The sequence below is a fragment of the Crinia signifera genome, chromosome 9, assembly GCF_055691185.1.
Source record: "Crinia signifera chromosome 9, ASM5569118v1, whole genome shotgun sequence".
NCBI lineage: Eukaryota > Metazoa > Chordata > Amphibia > Anura > Myobatrachidae > Crinia > Crinia signifera.
Window position 1 is genome coordinate 112,500,029 of NC_139225.1, and position 24,567 is coordinate 112,524,595.

The window sequence follows — 24,567 nt, forward strand, 5'->3', positions numbered from 1 at the left end:
GCACACAGGAGGTAAATTGCAAAAACTTGTGTATTCAGCAAATGATCAAGCGCTTTCGGGGCTCTCCCCCTTCCTCAGGATCACAGCCCTTAACAGTGCAGACAAGTGAACAACACGAACAGTGCACAAATGCAGTACATTAAATACCTTCATACTTACCCGATTCCCGCGCTCAGCCCCGGACCTCGCCGCTCCGATACCCGGAAGTCGCATCTCCAACTCCAATGTGGCGTCGGAAGTACCGGCTAGAACACCTTCCGTGCGCTCCACCACAATACTTCCGCGTTCCACCTGTTGCTAGGTGATGTATACCTCAGTGGTGTACCCGGAACTGGCTCCCTCCGTATGCTGACGCTGAATCTGGGGAAATATAAACAAACACCATAAACAAACAGACATATTCACATATAAAACTACAATGCTGCAAGTTGATAATTTTACTCTAAATCAGAACAGTACTCTAGAACATAAACCTAACACAGGCTCAAAATGGATGCGAGAGGGGACAGCTAGACATACTTATGCCAGGCTGTTCCAATTTATTTTATCATTTAGGCCACCTGGTTTAATGGTGCCTAATCTAAGAATCCATTGGGTCTCTTTAATGAGCAACTTCTTCGCCCTATCTCCTCCCCGTAGAGAGGCTGGCACTTGGTCAATCATATAATAACGCAGGGACTCCAGTGAGTGTCCTGCTTCCTTAAAATGGCGAGGGACCGGCTGGTCCACCTCCTTGCCCCTTAAGGTAAGGTCGATGGAAGATCTATGGCCCCCCATCCTCTCCTTAAATTTTCGTGTGGTTTGACCCACGTATCTAAGGCCGCATGGGCACACTAGAATATAGACCACGTGAGTGGATGAACAGGTGAGAACCGATCTAATATCATACATTTTTTTGCAGTGGGGGTGTTGAAACTCTTTGCAACTGATAAGAAATTTACAGGTAATACATGTGCCACAACTGTAGCAACCCGGGGGTTTCACGTAAACATTAGGATGAATGACAGGTTTGTAATTGGTCACATCAGCATGGACCAAGCGGTCCCTCAAGTTCTTACCCCTCGTATATGCTAAAAGTGGTTTATACTCCCTTAGCCCAGTTAGATCGATATCCGTCTTAACTATTGGCCAAAGGGCCCTAGAGGCTCTCTGAGCCATGGGGCTGGAAAAAGAAAACTCCTGCACCCATGGGATCCTCTTAGCACTTTCTTGCTTTTTGGGGGCCCAGAGCAATTCGGGGTCCATGTCAAGGATTTGTTGTCTTTGTAATAGTAATGTTTTCCGTTCATACCCTCTCTCCTCAAATTTATAGATCATTAAGTCCAATTCACCCGGGAGTTGGTCCCTGTTGCTGGTCAACCGTGCTACCCGAAGCATCTGGGATAAATATGTCTGGTTTGGCGCGGCACTCGGAGGACTAGTGAGATAAATAAATCACCACACGGCTTCAAACATCTATCTCACTAGTCCTCCGAGTGCCGCGCCAAACCAGAATTGTACATACCGTCTGCATAAGACGGCAACAAGGGCACCGGAGCAGGATCAGCTTTAAAGCCAGTGCCGGGACCCAAGATATATATATATATATATATATACAAGAGAATGGGGCGGCACTCAGAATAGTGCAAAACAACAAAACACGTTACTGGAAGCAATGTCCGGTGCCCTCCATATGCTTGCAGCTGGGTGTGCTGGGCATGTATGTATAGGATGTAGGACGGCGGCACTCGGTAATAACGACAGGAGGCTCCTTTGATGCCATCAAAGGAGCCTCCTGTCGTTATTACCGAGTGCCGCCGTCCTACATCCTATATATATATATATATATATATATATATATATTCCACAGGTTTCTAATACAAAATATTAATATACCAATGGAGAGCTTCCCTTTCATATCGTAAAATTAGGAGGCCCTATATTATCTTTAGAGTTTACTTGTGAAAAAGTTTAGTCTTAAGAACTCATGTACCAGACTATGAAGGTGAAATTTCAGGAGTGTTCTTAACCACATTACTTCCTTTGCTATAAATTGGAATGTAGTAACAACGTTATATATTGCCGTGATTCTGTGTTCATGGGTTAATCTCAGTCAGTCATGTGCTATGATATGAGCCTAAAGTCATGCTTAAGGAATTTAGTTCTTTTTCCACAACCCCCTCACAATTAACATTAAAAGGTCTAATATTTGAGAGGAGGGGGTTCTAGGTTTCTACTTTGGAGTCAAATTGTCATGGGCAGGCAGCTGCTGAACTTATATGGCTTTAAATGCCATATAAATGTTAATTGGCTAATTTTTAGCATTTGAAAATAATGGCTGCGTTACGGGTTTCTTATAGTTAAAACACCTTTAAATATTGTTCTGGTTAACTATATAAACAGCATATAGTTTAATACATTTTTGGAATTCCTTGTGAATCTGCCGCCTTGATCTATTAACAGATTGATTCCTAACCATAAAACCAGTGTATAGCTAAATCATAGTAAATGCTCTATCTCCAGATATTTCCATCTTTGGTTTGTCTGCATCAATAACCAGCCTTAGACCTTTTTGCTTATTTCAGATGCTATGGGCTGTATTCAGTGCTGCCGGCAGGGGGGAGTTTGTAAGGAGAGGATGGCTTGTTTTCGCCAACGATCACCAAAAACAAGCCATCCTTGCCGTCTAACCCCCTTTGCCGGCCACTTGCCGTATGCAATGTTCCTGGGGAAATCAGGATTCCCTAGAACGGTGAGTTTTGCTGCAAATGCAGCGATCCCGCTGCATATAGTGATGGACCTCGCCGACTTCATAGCTGCTGAAAAGAACCAGCGAGGTGGAGGAGGGTGGGGTGTCAGTTAAATACTGACCCGCGAGCTATCATAGCTCGCCATTTGGCATTGAATATACCCCTATCTGTTATCACGCTAAAATTGGACGTTCTTTGGTTGATAAAAAAAGGCTATAATTGGATAGCCTTACAATGAACATCAAGGCTAAATTGTGAAAAATGAACGTGGCTAGTGAGGTATCCAAGTTAATTCTGTACACAGAATAGGTTGTATTTATCTGTTAAATTAGGCAAATTGGAGTCCGGAATAGGAAAATGTGGTGTGCTTTGGTTGGTTGCAAGAGCAGAACCCCAATCTTCCCCAAGATTTTTAATACTTGAATGTTGATAGGTATGTAATCCTATATACTGTTTTGAGCATAAAAGGGGTTAATATTTCTTTACACCCAATAAACGTCTTACAAACCCAGGAAACCATGTAATCTGTAATTGTTGCCAAGATCAGTAAATGAATGATAAATCCTGTGATTTGCATACTCTGTTTGTCTGGACATGAAAATAGAGGCTCAAGATGAAGCGCTTGACACTGATTACTTGTTAGGGTTGCCAGTAATTTTTGAAGGACTTGAAGCAGTGTTGAAAAGCAGAATCCTATATGTAATTAATACCAATTTTGTTTTGGACGTGTTGGCAGTTTATTCTTTTACAAAGTACTATAGGAAACATTCCAGCATTCATTTTGGTTACATTTACAGTCTGTAGAACAATCAGCATTTCTGATCATTCCCAGCAAGTATAATTGCAGATTGGCTCACAATGAGATCTGTAACAAATAGAGAGGGAAAATGAGGAATTTATACCATTTTCAGTTATCTTCACATAAGACACATTCATCCAAATTTTTTTTATTTTGAGTGGTTGTTTTGTTGAGGTTAAATACCCAGCTGTGGTAAAAGGGTTGACACCAAAATGTCAACATGCACAAGGTCGACACAAGAAAAGGTCAACATGAGTTTTTTTATATTTTCGTGTTTGTTTGTTTTTTGGTCAATGTCTGGACATGTGGCTCCTAATTAGTTGCCACGTCGCCTGGAAAAAGTAGAAAAAAGAAAAACAAATACCAAAAACTCATGTTGCCTTTTTGGGTGCTTGTGTTGACCTTGTGCACGTTGAGCATATGGCGTCAACCTTTTGACTGTTGACCGATCAACAGCGTTTCCATATGGTGCTATGGTACGTGGCTTGATTTATCGGTTTCCAATCTGAGCACTCTGGCATTGACAAAGCTTTAGCAGGAATCCCACAAGGCAACCTACAGTAGGCGCCTGCCTAGGCCACGTGGGTCCCAAGAATCCCCTGGATAGGCCCCATGAAGAAATTAGGTTGTCCAAAACGCTCCAAGGGTATCACTGCACGACTACTGCATGTCAGTCCCATTGTCTGCACTGTGCATGTTAGATACTTAAGGTACTGTAACATAAGGGAGAACTGTGCTCATTACTGTGTATGCACCCAACCCGTCACACCACAGCCCGTACTGCGGATGCCCCTCACAGCAAACGTAATGATCAGACTTATGTGCTGTATGTATGGAGTAACTGGGAGAGATGCCTTTATAGTATTAAGAAGGCGAATATGGTTAATTTAGGGGTTTGTAGATTGTGATTATGTAGAGTATAGTGCAGGCATGTCCAACGTTGGCCCTCCAGATGTTGTGAAACTACACATCCCAGCATGCTTTGCCACAGTTTTTCTATTAGAGAATGCTAAAACTATTGCAAAGCATGCTGGGATGTGTAGTTTCAAAGCATCTGGAGGGCCAACGTTGGACATGCCTGGTATAGTGGATTGGGTTCTGGGTTAGGGTATTAGGATTAGGGGAGGGATGCTTTACATCCTTAATTGGCATATCTAAATATGTTGGTGTAGATTCAGGCCAGGCTATACAGGTTTCAACTGCTGTATAAGGTGGACTTGTGGTTTCCTTACTACACCTAGATACTGTCCAGTTCAAGAAATATAAGGTCCTGAAACAATAATCCTAACAATGCAGCATATTGACTATAAGGACTAGTGACAATGATGCGATGGATGATAAATGTTTGATACAAAATGTCTGTTTAATATCCATTGTTTGTGGGCAGTTTTTTTAAAAGTATGTAATTATGATTGAGACAACTGAGAAATTATTAGTAGATTGGTAGTGCTGTGATCACACTACGCATGCACCAAAGTACTTTTTGTGATACTGCTTGCAATCAGGAATACAAATATAGTGCAATTGATTGTTTGAAGGAGGCTGCCTTAAACCAGTATCTTGCCTTGGACTTTGCAAATTTTAAAGGCCCCCATACACTAGTCCGTCTTGTCCTAAGGACAAATGGACCAAATTGTCCTTGAGCTCCCCTGGCAGCTCCCCACAACGCTCGCTTACTATTTGGCACTTGATGTGCCATTTTTACATGCGATAAATCACATGTAAACTCCCGAGTACCTGCTGCAACAGTGGGGGGCTGGAGAGGCAAGCAGTGGTGATTTGCGACGTGGGCAATGGCAGGTGACGGGCAGCTGGTATCTGCAGGTGCGGGGTAGGAAGAGGCAGCAGAATTTACGTATTTATTTTGAAAACATTGACGACCAGTTATTGGCTGAGAGTATTCTCTCTGCCAATCAGCGGCCATCAGATGGGAGGCCGGTTATTGACTGAGATAATTCTCTCAGCCAATTAGTGGCCATCCAGGCTTTTGAAAATAGTTTTCTTTAATTCTCCTGAATCTTCCTGCCCAATCACCCGGCCACTGCCTGGACTAAACAGATGTCCGCCCTGTGGCACCCATCGCTGTCCGCTCTTTCTTGTTTCAGCACATAGGTGTGTGCCAGCAGTGCTTCACCACTGGTACACACCTACAGATCGGACTTAAAACATTGTGGGTGCTAAAAAGCTGGGGATGGATCCGATAGATTGAACCTGCAGCAGGGAACTGCGCACTGGGTCTGATGGAATGTCACATGCATCCGACTTAGGACGATTTTTCAGCACGATCCACTAGGATTGGGTGAAATCTGCCCAAATCTTACGAGTGTATGGGGGGGGCCTTATATCCAGCTCTGATTGAATGCCTCAGGTGTGTCAATTGCTGGGAAATAAAAGCATTGTAAATTCAACAATACAGATTAAAAAATGTAATCCCTATATGTGACTTGGTGATTGTGGATGGCTGGTTACTGCACACATTGAATAATTTGAGGCTGTCAACTAATTCAGTCAAATGAATGCATTTACAGCAATTTGGGTCCAGTTGGAAAAACATCCCCAGTGGTCATCAACATCACTTTGAGCCGCTTTATATTTGTTGATGTTGCATTAATTGCCTTTGTCTATCTCGGGAAACCCATGACATGACCTTTTGTTCTACCAAAATGTATTACCTTCTATGGTAGGAAAGAAGTCCTTTAATATTATCTATATGTTGTGCACATTTCTCTTGGTTAGTAGTACACAATCGTCCATTATTATCAATTAGGCAGCCCAGACTCCCATTTAGCACCTAGTGGATTAGTGCAGTATGTTGTATTTTATACAATAAGGGAAGAGTTCACAAATAAATATCTTGCCTAGCTCCCCAAGCCTTTATTATTAAAATGAAATGATACCTTTGGTTGTTTTGGTGAAAATCCTGAAAACTCCACACTGAATCTTAATACACAATTCCTTTTTTATTTGGTTTTTGAACTATTTTCCGATTTGGTGCACAAAAAAAAAAGATCTTAGATAAGGTTAATTACAAAATGATTTGCTATGTGTCACAAGTTGTGTGACTTTATCCTTTGTCCAGAACACATTTTATAATCTGTGTTAATGATTTGTCTGAATACTTGACATGGCTGGTCAAACACTCCAATTGGCCAAAAAACAATATTTCATTGTGTGGATCACAATGTGGAGTGTTCAGAAGGTGTTGGCTTTCCTAACAAATTGTGGTAAGTTCCTTTTTATAATGATAAGGGCTCATTAATGCATTCATACAATCCATAGAATAGATAAGATTAAAAGATTGGTCTATTCAATCAGTAGATGTTTAATTGTTCTAAACTTCAATCCTACACACTTTTCCTCCTCCTCTTGTGTTTGCTGTTTTGGCTAATTGTTAACTTGTCTGTGTTAACTGGGTTGATTGTGAATGTTGTAAGGTCAAGGTACAAAACATGGTAGTATATTCAGGTTTACATCACTAGTTACCTGCCTAACGGGGCCCACACATAGCAATGAGCATTCTGACCGATGCTAGATCGCTCAGCACACATCGCTGCACAGCCATGTGCCACTGAGCCATCTGTCATGAGCATGACCCCGGCAATTAACTAGATTTATCCAGCTGCTGGATATTAATTGCCGGGGTGATAGCGTTGCACGGTGCATTGCATACCTATGCTCCTACATATGGAACAATATAGTTTCATTTTCTAAGCGATCTAGGGAGATTGTTTAGAAAACTACCCCTTAATCGCTATATGTGTAGGCCCCATAGCTGTTTATCCCTTTATTGCATTATTATAGAACTGTACATACTGGCCTTAATTCAGTCTGCCATTTTACCACCCAGGGGCAGATTTATTAAGCCTGGTGAAGTGATAAAGTGGGCAGTGATCACGTACCGTCCAATCAGCCCCTAAATGTTAAGTAACAAGCCAGCTTTGAAAAATGACAGTTAGAGGCTCATTAACTGGTGGTTTATCACCATCCAATTTATCACTTCACCACGCTAAAAAAGTCTGCCCCATGTCTGTCAAAGCATGCCCCCCCCCCCCCAAAAAAAAAACAACAACAATTTTTAGCTAGATATATAGATGTTTGTTGTAATATAATTAATTAACCCTTCGAGTGCCAACATCTGTGAGATGTTCAAAATATCTGCTAAAATTACCAGCGTCGCTCACATTTGTTATATAAACTTAAAAAAATGTTGTGGGGGGGGGGGATTATATTTATAAGGTAAACATTACAGGTCATTCATTTTGCTGAATAAAAAGGTTTGCCATTTCTTCACAACTTCACTTGGCACTCAAAGGTGTGTGTGTGTGTGTGTGTGTGTGTTTGTGTGTATATGTATGTATTATATTATAATCTCTTGTACAGATATCCTTATTAAGTAAAACAAAGATATTGCAATTTGTATTAAGTATACACATCAGGTATGATATATATTATGCCAATAAATAGATTTTAATTCATAGTATACTGTGTAACAGCTGTGACACTTCTAATGCTATATTACAAAGAAGGCAAACTAGGGTTTTTCTTTCCTTACTTTAACCAGCATTTTTAATACCACAGTGTTTAAGCCTTATTGTGGTGAAAACTTTTGAACGTTTTCAAACAACATTAAAATCCTGGTCAAATCCTTGTTGTTCAATTGTGATGCTCTTACCTTGCATGTAAGAGTGCTGGGATTACTCATTAATGTGGACAAGTGTTGCCAATAAAACACAATATTATGATGTATTGAGCTATAACGCTGGCTAGCAATAAGAAAGCTGACACATAAGCAAATGGTATACAAATCATGCGTATTTTATTTAGTCTGATATAGGCATGTTTAACCAGCTTTAAAGTATGGGATAACCACTTTAATAACTGATCTATGTAAAAAAAAATGTTTTTGTGGACCTATATTACATCCATTATTTTTGAAAATGGCTAATCGAGTCTATTATCAGCCACTGGGGGAAGTTTAGACCCTGACTCTTAGATTGCTGATCATAGCAAATGGGTTTTTGTTTGCCTTTCCCTGGATCAATACAACAAATATTGACCCTAGTAGTCTATCTGTGATAGGTGAAGTCAGCATTTAGGGGTTAGATTTTTTTTTTTTTCAAGGACCTTAATTCTCAAAATTGTGTCTATGGGGGAAAAAATCCGTTGTATTGGGTATCTGTAGCTCCTATCTAAAGTGATGAGAGCTATTCAGTTGTAAGCAAGACCAGTCCCACTCTGGTTGTGACTGCTTCATTCTCAAACCCAAAATGCATGGGATTATTTGCAGCACATCTTGTTCTAAGTCCTTGCACTTGTGCCCAACCCCTAAAGCTCTACTGTGTTGATTTCTGGTCGCAACTCGGGAGGGTGCAAGCTGAAATCTGCCAGGAGTGCAGTCTCTGGTCTGGATGCTCAAAAAAAAACCAGTGTTGGTCTATATTTTGATGCAACCCTGGGCAGCATACAAAAATGGGTTGCATCTACTTGGATATGCCCCTTTATTTTAAGTGCTTTAGGAGTTGTGCAGACCATAGAGTTCTTGTTTTCTCTCTTGCCACCCGAGCAGACCTCCCTACCACTAGCTAGATTTGATTGCAGTGCTATCCTCGGGGTCCACCAGATAGGCACTGCACTGATGTAGCTAACTAATTATTTGTATGTGTTGGGATTTTATGTTCTCTTTTCAATGGGGTGTTTTCCCCCATTTAAATTCATATGGTAACAGTGACAATGGTGTTTAGGGAATAATATATGGAATTGGTATTCACAATAACTTTATGGTTATGTTATGAAACCATGGCAAGGCTCTGGCAGGATCCCGGTAAGCATACAATTAATGTCTGAACAGTATATATGTTAATGCACTCCTGTTGTTCAATGCTGTTCAGCTTTAACAAGTTGCTGTATATTGTGTTCTCTGGGTCAATTCCTGACCTCAGAAGCCTATGCCTAAGTGATGTTGGCTACAATTATGAGCTTTTCTGGCCAAGTCATAATAGCGGGTACACAGTCAACCTCACGGATCATGAGTAGGCATTGTTATTTGCCACAGTTGACTATATGTAGTGTATATATTTCTTTAGACGAATGTGTTTAAATGCATCAGCAGAGAAAACAAAAACACATTTGAACAATGATGTTACCTGTTTTACCTGTAGGTCAATCCCACGCCTCAATGTGTGCGAGCAATGATGAAGATGACCTACTGTCCTTTCTGCCGAGGACTAGTCACAGTAAAGCCGTGTAACAACTACTGTCTGAACGTCATGAGAGGCTGTCTGGCCAATCCTGGGGACCTTGATGCTGAATGGAACAACTTTATAGGTAGGTGACAAACTAATGGGCCCTGCACACATAGCGACCTATCTATTCTAAGTCGGGCAGTTCTGCGCCGCTGTCTCTCAGCACACAGAGCTGACAGCCCACACACAGAGCAAACTGTCAGCTCTGTATGCTGAGTGAGCTGACAGCCCCAGGGTTCTCCGGTGGAGAACACTGTCAACCAGCGAGATTGATGAACACTGCCCATCAATCTCGCCCAGCGACAGCACACACTGAGACATGCATTGCTGTCGCTATAGCCCCTACACACACACCCATGTAGGGGCATTTTCTAAGCGCTTAGAAAATGCCTTAATATCAGCATGTGTGTTGCTAATCTGCTAAAATGTTTTTTTTTTTTAAATGTAAACTTTCAGTGATATTGACCAATATATGCAAGTGTTATACAGGTCTATGCCAGTAATGCTCACAGGTGCCTAGGTTGGTTTAGAAGTACAGTAAATATATAGAACATGTAGCCCCTTTTATCCTGTTCGGGAACAATTTATTTAAACTGGATGACTGTGCTGCGTTGTGGAAGTTACCACGCGGCAGAACCATCCTTAGAATAGAAGATTGGCATGTTTGTACTTCACTGTAAATTAAAGGAAATCATTTCAGTGTCCAGTACGTAGCCAGACATCTATTTTATGACCATATGATAATTTCCTAACGGTTGGTTTCGTGCCCCGCCCGGGATTACAAGAATGCCTGTTATTAGACGTATACAGTAGTATGCAACCCATCTCATCATGCTAACTGGTGCAGAGTATTTTGTGAGCAGTAATAAACAGCTGGGAAGACGCAAGTGTCATTGTATGCATCAAGGAGAACCATGTCCTTATGTGAACATGATACATTCTTTATGGTGCATATCAAATAGCTGAATATAAAGTGTTGCCTTTATTGAGTGAAGGCTACTTTTTGGGGAAGAGGAGTAGGTTTTATTTTTTATTTCTGTGTATACCACTTTTTTTTACAGTAATGGTTTAATTTTCTTTAAGACCGTTATTCCTAATAAAGCAGTATATTGTAATGTATGAGACTACACAGAGATTTGCCAAGGATCAGGGAATACACAAACTCATTATACTCCACTGTACAGAACATTATCGCCCTCAGGTGGAATATCTGGTTCCTATTTATGACTGATGAGGTCTCACGCATTAATTGAAATCACTGCCACATTTTAAAAAGTGCTATATATGTTTGTGTGTGTGTACATATCATATATAGATATATAGATACACCCTTTGTTATTCTAGAGTTGGGATTTTTGGATAGTCAATGTAAATACTCCTATATAGACTTGGACACATTTGAACAGGCTCTTTTAATAGGGCAACGGGAAAGAAACTGTTCATGGCTCTAACTGCGGAGTTTGTATATTCTCCCCGTACTTCCATGGGTTTCCTCCGGGTACTCCGGTTTCCTCCCACAATCCCAAAAATATATACTGGTAGGCTAATTGGCTCCAAACAAAAAAATTAACGGCTACATTTAGTATGCAAATATGTTTTAAACACTTTTTAGACCTTTGAGAACTTCACTTCTACAAAGAACTTGCTGACCGAACCCAGTATAAAACCTTTATATAGTGAAAACTGCAGCATTGAATGTATGAAAACACTTTATATGTGACCCGGGATTCCCGGTTCTAAGCTACATGACCATGGTCGGCAGCAGCGTCGTGGACTAGGACGAAGTACCTGGATGTTTCCTTTCACACATGCGGAAATTGCTGGTTGAATTCACGAGCAAAAACCTGGGATAGAGCTGCATATGCGAAACGGGTTTATGTAGACAGTTCACCACATATTATATCTTGTCTGGTTATACTTTAACCCATCATCTGATAATGCACATCTGCCAGGAAATAGGTTTTCCGATGAAGTTAGAGAGTTAGCTAATTCTAAACTAATTCTGCTGTAAACTATAATCCCGAAGCCAACTGGCTCTTTCCGTAAAATCTGTTTTCATTAGGCGTTTCTCTAAGATGATGTCTGCGTGGAAGTATTTATTCTGCCCTGCTGCTATATACACTGTTACTTAATGCACGTCAGGTTGCAGAGGCCCAAGGCAGTGAACAATGCTATAATCCCCAGAACCATGTCATGAATTTAGCAAAATGCTTTAATTAATCTGTGCTTCGTTTGCCGAGTTTCACCCTTTTTTACGTGACTGCTTTAGATCCTTTATGCCTTTGTTTCTCTAATAGTCTTTTACTAATTAAATGCATTTCCAGTGAATATCTCATACTTCCTGAGTAGACTACATGGTAACTAATTTGTAGCAAACTTATCTCTGAAATTTATATCTTATGTGAAATATAGGAAATTGCATTAACGCAAGCAATGCATTTTAAATGCTTAAGATCATTTCAATGGGTTTTCTGCTTCCCCCTCCCACCCATTTTTTATGATAATACGTTAGCACTTTGAGATTTACAAAAAAAAAAAATCTTTTTCAGTTTTTATTCATCTTGTCTGCTCTTTTTTTTTATTCATCTTGTCTGCTCTTTTTACGGGCAGGATGTACTGAGCCTTGAAAAGTGATAAACCACTAACCAGTCAGCTCCTACCTGTCATTTTTCAAACACCGCCTGTGACATGGCAGCTAGGAGCTGATGGGCTGGTGGTTTATCACACTCAATTTTATCACTTTTCAAACTTTGTTCATCTAGGCCAATATCTGCACTACCCCTTATGAATGAGAACAGGTTACAACCCTTTATAAAGCTATCGCATTTTGTGATTGGTTCCCTTGCTTACACACCCAACCTCCTTTTGTTTTTACATTGGCGAACTAAGCTTTTACAAAAAATGTTCATACATCTTGGGTGTGGACCCTGTAGTACTGCCTTCTTACCGGTCTGAGTTTAAAAAGAAAAAAAAATGTTAACCGTTTAGAATTCTTGGATACAGTTGCAAGTTATCTCTGTTTGTATTTGTCCAGGGTATTTCTAATTCTAATAATGATATAGGGGGATTTAAAATCAGAATCACCATCCAGTTATAAATTGCCTAATATACATAACCTTTTTTGGACACAAATGTGGTCTCTCACCAATTTTTTAGAATAATGGAAAACAATGAAAAAGTTTAAGAAATATAAATGAGGGAACCATCTAAATCAGGCATGTCCAACGTTGGCCCTCCAGATGTTGTGAAACTACACATCCCAGCATGCTTTGCCACCGTTTTGCTAATAGAGAATGCTAAAACTATTGCAAAGCATGCTGGGATGTGTAGTTTCAAAACATCTGGAGGGCAAACTTTGAAATTATTGTCATAGCTTCTCATCGTAATAGATTTTTAGAATGGCAAATGTTAGTGGGTCTATTTGGTTTTCAGTACAAATAGTTATTGTAATCCATATGTACCAAAGTTTCTTCCCTAGAATTATGCGAGCAATGAGACCATATGTACTGCATCACTGCTCATCCCGTGAATGTCACTGTGCAGGTGTTACGATAAATCACCTCTCTGGTTATCTGTCGCTCACATCTGCCTTGTGCTGGTATGTGAGATCTCATTTGAGAAGAAGCATGATCTGGTGGTAGCACTGGTGTATAATAGTGGTAATAGTGTCATCCTCACATGGCTGTGTTCATGTGTAAATGATCTTAGTAAGCACCCATAACTGTTCTTTGCTGGCTTTTGCAGCGTTCTACTGGATGATGAAGGCCTTTACATAGATTTTGGATACAACAGAAGGACCTGTTTTTGTCTTCAAAATTTGGTAAAAAAGGGGATATTGCTGCATCATACATTTACCCCCCCCCCCCCCCCCCCCAAGGTCAAACGAGACATTGATAGTTAAGTGAATGATTACATAAGGGATCAACTTTGTGAATCCAATATGGCTCCCTCACTCTCTCTGATAATTGATAATGATGTGTTTATGGTTATACACACTTGGTATGCTTTAGTAAAAAAAAAAAAACAGGCTTCTAATAATTCTTTAAATAGCTCCACCATATTACACTCCGATTCACAGAGAAGGCGGCGCACCTAACCTTAACAAGTGGAATGAATAATTTATGGCATAAATATCTGCCTTTTCCTTGAGCATAAAAATGACACTTGCCATATTGCACTTTACAGATGTAAATCTGAAAGCAACACAAAGCCTATTACAGTACTGCGCAACTCCCTGCGTTCTAGAACAAAGCGGTGTGGTTTTAAAGACACTTTTTGTAACTTGTCGGAGCCCCATCTGTGAAGTTCAGAACACCCTATTTGTAAGGTTATTTCCAATGATATCATTTCAGCAGAATAATTGTTTAGAGATATCCCACTGGTTGGGCTAATGTGCAGTGCTGTATCCAGAAGTAATTCTGATTGCCAGAAGGGACACCAGCCCACATAGACCAAACTAAAATGCTGTTCTACGAGATGCTATACTTTTTAATGAGCTACTCTTTGCACTCTGTCGATGTCTATCTGCTACAGTTGAATATATTCTTGCAAGCCAATTATTATACCCCTTATCTTTTATAGCTTACTTTAGCAGCTCAGCTGGAGGCCAAATGCATTTTCTATATCGACAGTCAAAGAAGGGGGGGAAAAAAACCTTGCATTCTTTAGCTGTGATACATGTAATGCCATGGAATCAGGAATAACAAAAGACTCCATTCGTACACAATTCCCATGCTCTTGTGTATGGCCTGGCTAGCTTTTAGTTTACAAAGACACCAAACAGCCAGAAGAATCAGGGGTTTGTGTTTCCTTATTTAGGCTCTCACAAACACATTATTAATCTGGCCTTTCCTGGTCGCTAAATGCATACAAAGTAACCAGATAAAATGATTTGCACTAATATGAGCATAACAAATAAAGCAAACAAAAACAAAACACTATTACCTGGCACAATTTCGATGGTCCGTAAAAGTGGACTCGTTAAGGCTTTCAAATACAAACTAAATAAACCGCTCTGACAAGAGTCAGTGAGTTCGGTTTGTGCGTTTCTATTTTCCAGCCCTCATTTGCTGACACTTCAAAAGAATTTTCCCCCTCCTGTAATACAATGGTATATTCATGGCAGCAGCCTTTACTCAAGGATTTGAAGTAACTTTTTATTGAAGGCCATCACAAAAACGTCTGACTCCTTTTGTTTTATCGCATTTTCTCCTCTTCAACAAAATATGCATTTAGTCAGATTCCTGTCTCCAGGTCGGATCAATTGAATTCCACAGTGAGAGGCTTTGTCATTCCTTTTGAGACTGTGATATGCTGGAAAATGAGCAGTTTGGTTTTGGAATTCCGTTCCAGTGAATGCACTCTTTAAAAAGTACTTTTTTGTGTGTATGCATTTTAGCTTCACATTTGGACAACTGTAGCAATATGGTTGAATTTTTTTTTTAATTTGGGGAAAAGAAAGTGATAATTGCTGGAGTCTCTAAACATCTGAAAGAAACGTTAATATTAAGCAAACATCTGGGCGACACCATCCAGTAATACTTTGATAGTTATTGTAACCCACCACATCATGATACAAAAAAGCAGGACGGTTTCTGACCATTATTTCTTAAGCCTACCCTAGCAGATCGTTCCACACACTTTTCTTGAAGGGTCCCAATCTGCAGCACACCTGGCCCTTGATTCCTGTGGAAAAGGGTACAATAGCCTTAACCTCTTAGATATTTGAAACTTTTTATCTAGCGTATGCCAGGCCTCTAGCATTCTTATTTAACTCGGTCAATTCAGCAAATGATACTGTTGCCTTGGAGTTTTACCAAAAATAGAAACCGGTGCCGGGGTTTCCGGGTCCGCCATATTGAGGGTTTGTTTGACCGCTTTAATAAGACAGTCAATACCATGAGATTCCTCCTTTAAGTGTTCCTCTTGTGTGGGTTCAACCTCATCATCTAATAAAAATTCCCCCTCCTCTGCAGAGGAAGCAGCCTCCTCAGCTTCATCATATTGTAGGAGAGAAGCTATACCCTTCCTTTTAACCTGACTGGGTGATGAGGAATTAACCTGAGCAGGCATAGGGGAGAGACCATGCCAGGTAATTCACTGATTTCATGAGTGTCCTAGCCCACGGGGGCTCAGCAGAGCCTATTTTATCCATTTGAGCATGCAATGCTGGTCTCTCTGGGAAGCTTCTAGCTTTGCAGCCAAGGTAGTGAGCACAGAAGTGAATGAATCACCTGGGGTGGCTGTTGAGGAGGAACAGGGGGATATTGGTCCTCACTGTAACATGTTTTACACAAGATGACACCCTTATTGTGCTGTGTGAATTGTTATCTACAATTTTTACAGGTGAACACTTTGAAAAAGCACCCTTCCCAGTCATACTGTACACACACAGACCCAGGGCCTGAGCTAGAACAGGGGTAGAGGAACAACAAACCCCAAATTCACACCCACAAATATAATATATATTCCCAGCTAAGACTTACAGTACCCCTGTGTCTTCTGTGGGAGAAGTGCAGGATCTGCCTTTTTTACCATGATCTGCCACCGTCTGAAGTGAGCCAGCAGCGTGGTTAAGATGGCACCTCTAACAGAGGACATCAGCAGTCAGGAAGTGCCTCCTTAGAAGATCCGCCCTTCCTCACCTCGGCCTCCATGTAACATGGCCAGGTATAAGATATGGCCACAGAATTCAAACTGGGCATGGATGACTAATTGCTGGGAAGAACGCTCAGACGCGATTCCCCGGTTTGGCTGCTGCTCCCTGTCCAGTGCGCAACACTGACCGGGTGCCACATATTGCTATGCGCCCTTACCTGAATCCACCCCTGGTGTTGTGGCCAAATGCTGTAGACTTGTAATGCAAGCTGAGGGTAGCTGCAGTGGATACCGGGAGCCAGCAGTGGCGACCTGGCTTTCCCCAGGGGCTTCCATGCAGCAGACAGCCAGATGGCTCTGCTGTCTGCCTGTCTTTACAAATTTAACTAAAAAGAAAATAAACATTAAATAAAAAATTCATTCCCCTAAGGGGACCAGAGCCCAGGAATCCGACTCCTCCAGGCACTTTTTCTAAGACTGTTCTGGGTGGGGATAGATGGTTGAGGAACAACAGCAGAAATATGGCAGCGCTGCATATGTAATTAACACATAAGGGGATTGCCTGTTAGTAATACATTTATTTATACACTATTTTAAAACTTATAATAAAAAACAGATAATAAAAATATTTGATACCCTTTTCTGGCCTCTATGTACAATGATCAGTCCTCACCACTTTAGTTTGGGATTATTTATTACCTTGAAAAAGCTGTCATATTCAGCAATACGCGTCGGTGGGACTGTGTACCCTTTCCTGGTACTCAAGAAAATCTTCCTCCTCCATCTCCAAGGCAGACTCCTGTGCAGCAAAAATCCTGCATTGGCGACATATTGACTAATCCCACAATACATCCTAAACCTGTCAAAGGACTCTACTGATTGGGAAGCTCCACAAGGTTCTTGATCAAGGTTTTCCAGCGGCTGTCTAATCCACCAACCACTACTTCTCCGCATAATAGTGAGGACCATGGACTCAAGCCTGGAAATAATCCCAAACTAAAGTGGTGAGATTTCACATTTGCCAAAAACTGCCATAAACTGCAGATATTTGCTTATTACAAAGGAGGACTGATCATTATACTTAGTGGCCAGAAGAGAGTATCGAGTATTTTTATTATCTTTTTTATTATACGTTTTAAAATTGTGTATAAATGTATTACTAAAAGGTAATCCCCTTTATGTGTTACATATGCAGCGCTGCCAACTTTCTGTTGTTTTATGTATCTATTAGTGGTTCACTATAACCACTTACTGGTAGCTGCTAAGTCTACATAAATTGAAAGCACCTCACACCAGCGCCCGGTTCATTATTTACCTTGGTAAATCCACTTTTCTTGCATAGACGGTTGAGGAGCCTGCCACACTCAAGTGTATTAAATAGGCAGCATGAATGGTGCCTCACAGCACTGATGTGATGGGTTTGATCCCCACCATGGACCTAACACTGCAGAGTTTGTATATTCTCCCCATGCTTGCGTGGGTTTACTTCAGGTACTCCGGTTTCCTACCATAATCCAAATATATACAGGTAGGTTAATTGGCTTCCAACAAAATTAACCCTAGAATGTATGCATGTACTTGTGGTAGGGAATATAGTTTGTAAGCTCCACTGGGGCATGGACTGAATGTTCAAATATTCTCTGTAAAGCACTGTTCATAAATAAAGTGTCGACTCCTCCAGACCACATCTCTATCCCCAAAGTAGAAGACTGCAGTGTCCCCTGCTGGATGTAGGAGGAAACAGATTGAGGGGCAGATTAACTCTGCCCATCAGATCAGTACATGCAACTTAATGAATGTGTGCATGCTGTTTAATTAGTATGCAGTAGCAGCATCTACCTTTTTAAATTGTCTAAATCGTATCTAAATGTAAAAGATTTATGCAATCGAAATGTTAGTGACAGGATTCTGCCTTTAACATACAAAATTGCACAGGTCATAAAGAATAATATATATACTGTATACAGTACTGCATTGAAGAATTTCCTTCTCTTGGCAAGGACATCAATTACAGTAGTGAATATATTTTATTTAGAACATGTAACATAATTTAAGGGAATTATTTTACACAACATATATCTGTCTTGTATAGCGAAGAACATGTTGTACCAACAGCTTGCTGCAGCTGCCTTACTCAGAAGTACCATATGTTTCTGTAGCGAACGGACTACATATTTACTATGAATACTATATGGTAAACTAAATATATAATTAAAAACTACATTTTTGTATGATCTGCCCCACCCAACAACAAAAGACAAGACCATTAAGCATGTGGTTTAATACCAAGTAACTTCCCAAAGTGTTACGTTCAAATATATGGAGTATGCAGAGTGTGCGTTACTGACCATTTAATACTGTAATTGGGGCAATATTAATATTTCTTAGGTCTAATTAGACATGCCGACAGGCCAGTCGTGTGGACAAGTAAGAGCATCACTGAAGTGGTTTGATTAGCCCAGTACATTTTCCTCCAGTTCCTTTTAAAAAATAACGATGGTTTACTCTTGAGAAATAATTAAGTAATTTGCGTGTACTTAATGGTCGGAATTTGAGCTGTTCTTTATAGTAAAGATTCCAAAAAACATTCTCGGTTTTGGACTTCATTAATGGCTGAGCTTCTGCCAGAAAAGATTTCCTGCTTTAACCAAATGGATGTTTAGTCCCTAAGATTCCTATACAAACCGTACAAGTGCCCTTTTAGTAAAAATATTCCACTTTTAAAGTAGATAGATATATAGTTCTAGCTCTCTTCTGTTTTACAGTTGTCCACTTTCATCATCTGATTTGACTGCTGCATCCACATTGAGTTTGCATTGTAACGTTGAGCTATTTTATATTAGACGCATAAGAGGTTCACGATTCTAAAGCTGTGTACACACGGGAGCGATTGGGGCTGAAATCGCTGGAAATGTGGTCGCAGGCGACCATATTGCCAGTGATGGGAGTGTGCCCCAGCGATAAATCGCCGGGTGCGCGATCCCGTTTTCAGCCCCATTGTAATCGCTGGTCGCAGGCACATGCTCTTGCGACCAGCTGATTGCCTCTGCGGCACTGCCGGCAGAGGTTCCCTTTCATCAGCGACCATCTCTGGTCGCTGATGAAAAGGAGAAACTGAGCAATATATTGCTCAGCCATATATGTCTGAGCAATAGATCTCCCCCATGTGTACGGGGCTTTAAAGACCTTTAAAGTTATATGCGAATGTGTGATTTTTTTTTTTTTTTTTTTCACAGAGTCCATGTTAATGGTAGCTGAAAGATTGGAGGGTCCATTCAACATAGAAACTGTCATGGACCCAATTGATGTGAAAATTTCAGATGCTATCATGAATATGCAGGAAAACAGCATGCAAGTGTCTGAGAAGGTTGGTCACGAAAATAATTTCATTTGTGCCTCTGTACAGACTTTCTCAGCATTCTCATCTCTTGTGTAGAAATCACTTTTTCTCTTCATCCTTACTTCACCCTTCTATACTAATGCTGCACTCTCAACATACCCATTCATAAATGTTACAATATTTATTGGTATCGCCATGTGTATTTGACGCATCTTTAATTTACTACTGCATCCTGAATATCTCGTGTTACTACTGGACCGCTAGTACACACGTAATCTGTTACTACCTAACCCTTCATACATCCACAAGTCTTCTGTTTCTACTGCACCCTTTGTTCACTTTGAATACATATGGTTGATCGGCAGATGGGATACCTGCAGACAGAAAATACAGATTGGAATCCTGACTGGAATATACATCTCTTCCCTCAGTGTTTTAAATTCGGGCAAACACCACAAGAAATGCAGTTTTCGGAGGTTTGGCAGTGCATCAATCCCAGAATGCTATAAATGCCAGGGCTTCGATGCTTTCGGCAACATAATCTTGAAATCAGTTTAAAGGCCTATGGGCTTCGGTCGCCCATTCCTGCTGTCAGGGATCGAACCGGACACCTCCCAACATCCCCCGCTGCGCATGCATCACTCAATTCATGTACAGATGGGACACTGGGTCTTAAACCCGGATGTTCTATCAGTCCTTTGCCAAAATATTCATGCATGCAGCATTACCAAATACTTATATGCATGTGGAGAGTGGCCGGATGCATTGCAAATAAATTGCGATGCTTGCTGCATCCAGCCCAATGTTATACATAAAGTGGGGTTATTGTCCTACAAAGCACCAGCCACTCACTCACTCAAGGAAAAAGCCATCCAATTTTTTTCCGTTTAATCTGGTGGTTGCGGTCTGATGTACTGCGATTTGGAGCTTGGCTATGATGACACTGCCAATCCGTTAAATTGTAGATACCTCTTCCACCTGCTTCTGAGTGTTGCTGTGGTCCTACTTATGAGTTGGAGAGTTGCTACCTTGAAAGCTTAGTGTTTGTTCCAACCCTTTCACTTACTGTTGCACTCCCAGAAAATGGGTGTGTTATCAAGTCTCTGCTGCACCTAAGGCATTTGCGTGCAACTTTGCACAAAGCAACCAATTACTGTAACGGAGACTTTTTATGTTCTTGATATTTATTAATGTTATTTGCAGACATACAACCTTTAACTAGCTTCTCGTTTTTCATTTGACAGGTGTTTCAGGGATGTGGACAACCTAAGCCCCTTCCCTCAGGAAGGGCCACTCGCTCTATTTCAGACAGTAACATCAACCTTCGCTTTAGGGCCTATAGTGAAGAAGAACGGCCAACAACTGCTGCTGGGACAAACTTGGACAGACTTGTGAGCTGATTTTCTTACAATATTTTTTATACTGTTAATCAAATTCTATGGTTGGTTCTAACTTGCTCCTGATCCATTTACTTTGTTCATACTTTTTTTTTTTTTTACAAATATACATTTTATCCTACGTATATCTAGTTTATTGGATAAGATTTTCAAGGGGGTCTACCTTACAGTACCTCCTCCTGCAGTATTTTATCATTTCGGTGGCAACAATTAAGCGCAGTACTTTCCAAACTGCTGCAGCATCTGGCTCCCATCATTGGTTTGAACTGAGCTGCTTGAGAAGGTTTTAACTCTTCTCTGTTCAAACTTCATGAACTCCAATATGTTATGCCCATAGGTTGTATTTGTAAAACAGACCTTATATCACGGAGGCATTTAAAAAAAAAATGTTATCTATATATATATATATATATATATATATATATATATATATATATATATATATATATATCTATATATCTATATATCTATATATAGATATGATAGATAGATAGATAGATAGATATAGAGAGAGTGAGCCTTTTCTTTAAAAATATTCTGTACACAGGTATCTGATGTGAAACAGAAGTTGAAGACTGCCAAAAAGTTTTGGTCATCACTACCTAGTAGCATCTGTAAAAACAACTGGACGTCCGGTGTCAATGAGGATGACTGCTGGAATGGCAGCGATAAGAGCAGGTTTGTGTTTTTAACATTTAAAACGTTTTTAATAAGAGAAAAAATATGTTGACAATACCCTCTATACCTATGTTTTCTGGATTTGGATAGCCTGTTCGTTGAATGGAGGAGCAGAGTTTTTTTACTTTGGTCTAGATGCAAGCAATATTGTATGACTTTTAGGCTTCCACTCTCCTCTAAACATCTTCTCAGGCTTTTTGCTGAGAACGTCTGCGTTCCTCCCTGACTATGCTTGTAGTGTCCAATACCTGTATTTCTCCTGCATTGCCTTAGACCACATTGTTTATCAAACACTTGTCTTTCTAGGTATTTGTATGCAGTCATGGGCAATGGTCTAGCAAGTCAGATTAACAATCCAGATGTGCAAGTGGACATAACAAAGCCAGACATGGTCATTCGCCGGCAAATTATGGCACTGCGTGTTATGACAAACAAAGTTAGGAATGCCTACAATGGAAATGATGTGAATTTCATTGACATAAGTAAGTTTGGTTTTGTTGAAAAGTTGTTTATTAAATCAATTAAGTTTGTAAGTTATTAGAAATGTTTTTGTTCAAATCTTTTGTCATTGAAATAAATTGAGACTTTAATATTTGCGGGGAGGTGATGCTCACTGCTGTAAAGTAAGTCCAAATGATAGGTTATGCTTTACATCGTTAAACGTTTGCTTATACACACACAAACACACACACACACTAGCAATGACAAGTGAGCAGTGTTCAACTCCTTTCAAATTTTAAACTCATCGTACAATGGCTGCACAGTCAGCCTTATCAGCTAGTCTGATAAAATTGTTTTTTTATATTCTCCCCAATAAAATTACATATTTTAATCTCTTTGGTTTACAGGGCATTTGAGTGATTTGCTACAAATAGGATTATGTACTGCAATATTCTAAAGATCTATTTCTAATCAAGTTCTGCTTTATTTTTTTTAGGTGATGAAAACAGCGGAGATGGTAGTGGCGGTAGTGGGGACTGTGACCCACGGAAGTGTACTGACGATATTGTCTTCAAACCGACAGAAGGGCCAAAAACAAAGGACCTACATCCAAAGGTCGGCGATAAATCCGTGAAAGTGGGAAATACAGCTCGGACCAACACCGCTTCGCTTCTAGTCCTTGTTCCGTGTGTCATGCTTTTGGTGAGACAGAGGAGATAATGGGAGCTGGTTGTCACACCCTTAGCAAGACTAAAAGACTTACTACAAAATGGAAAATGCACCTTTTCCACTTTAGATCCATCGAACAATTTTTATATCTTTGTGAGTTAATGGACAAAGGTGTATTGTTTTGTTTTTTTCTGTTAGAAAACATTGCCACCGGGTCAAGTGCTGGGTCTATTTTTTATTCGCTTCACTTACTCCTCTGGATCTGTCCAGAATTTCAAAGGTTATTGTGGCAAAAAGACATGTATATACAGATGTGTAGGTAGCTATGCTTTTAGTGTTTTATCACCTTTCCATGTCCTTAATCCCAGGGTCACGTCTAGGCATGTAACAATTTTTTTTTTTGTCAAGTGTTATCTGTACAGAAGCTAATTTTAATTTATCATGTTATCATTTGGGAAAAATGACCAAGCAGCCAACAGTTAAGCTTTTTATAGTGAAATGTCATGGCATTAATATCTTTTTACAGAGTAGGGTCATTGCTTTCCGTCTGCTGTAGAATTACTGACCGTGATGTTTTTGGTACGTTGGCCAAATGTTCAGTTTAGGTGGAATACTATTCTGATATAATCATATTAATGATGTGGCACAAGCCTCTGCTCTATTTACATTACAGATACTTTAGATGGTTAATCAATTTTTATGAAAATGTGTTTTGATTGATTGAATGCTACCACCATATTTTACATCTTTTTCTCTCACTGCAGCCCTATACCAGTTTGTGTGTGTTTATAGGCGCTCATCATGCAGATATGCACCACCATTTGCATAGTTTGGCACAATAATTGTAATACAGCAAACATCAACTCATGACTCAAGAAGTGTTTGTTGCTTAATGTTTACTGCTGCAGTGGAATGCAGTATTAATCCTGATGTGTTGTGCGGAAGAAATCAAACAGCGCTTCCCCCTACTTATCCACCCCGTAAGTTTTCACATTTATTAAGGCTTATTGGTTAGGTTGATGATTGCTGGATGCTGGGGAATTTTAACGGTACTTACATAGAAAATATTACAATTATTACATTGTCAACTTCATTTAATTACCATCTCAGCTATATGGATTCATAACTCCACAGGTTTCTTTATGGAATCTCTCTTTGTAAATGTGACCCACAGCAAGGGGATGTATTTTTTTTTTTTTATATATATATATATAAATATTTTTTATTTTGTACAAAGTTAGAGAAACTTAGCTATATCAGAGTCTGGTCTTGTTGATTTTTTTTTTTTTTTTAATCTAAAATTAAGTTTTTAAGTATGTCATGAATAAGTACCAACAGGATACGTATGGGATATTCAGCTACCAACAGGGATTTGTTTTGTTTTCGGTGGGTTGTTGTTTTTCTTTTTTTTTTTTCTTTTTTTTTTTTGGGGGGGGGGGGGGGGGGGGGGGGTAATTTTCTTAGCCATAAATTAACCCATTATTTATTAAAAATGTTCATAGCAAGTGTTTATTTTTTTTTATTTTTTTCATCTTGCAAAGCAAACTGTACAAAATTTACAAAAAAAAATGGAAAGAGAATATGTAAATAACTTTGATAATAAGTGGGGATACTTGGTAACTACCTCTATTTTGAGGAATTTCCTTTTGTACTTTGAGGGCTATTATTTTTATTA

The 24,567-nt window shown here is 39.9% G+C and overlaps 1 protein-coding gene across 2 annotated transcripts in view; it reads left to right on the forward strand.

Moving 5' to 3' along the window:
- GPC4 (glypican 4) overlaps positions 1–24,313 on the forward strand; it is a 99,665-nt gene extending 75,352 nt beyond the window's left edge. For both annotated transcript variants that reach the window (XM_083159531.1, XM_083159532.1), the window contains exons 4-9: positions 9,687–9,852; positions 19,604–19,734; positions 20,952–21,098; positions 21,652–21,782; positions 22,089–22,264; positions 22,720–24,313. In XM_083159531.1, the coding sequence (XP_083015657.1) occupies positions 9,687–9,852; positions 19,604–19,734; positions 20,952–21,098; positions 21,652–21,782; positions 22,089–22,264; positions 22,720–22,943 (975 nt within the window). In that variant the 3' untranslated portion in view covers positions 22,944–24,313. The remainder of the gene's footprint in view (positions 1–9,686; positions 9,853–19,603; positions 19,735–20,951; positions 21,099–21,651; positions 21,783–22,088; positions 22,265–22,719) is intronic.
- Positions 24,314–24,567: the final 254 nt, after the last annotated feature.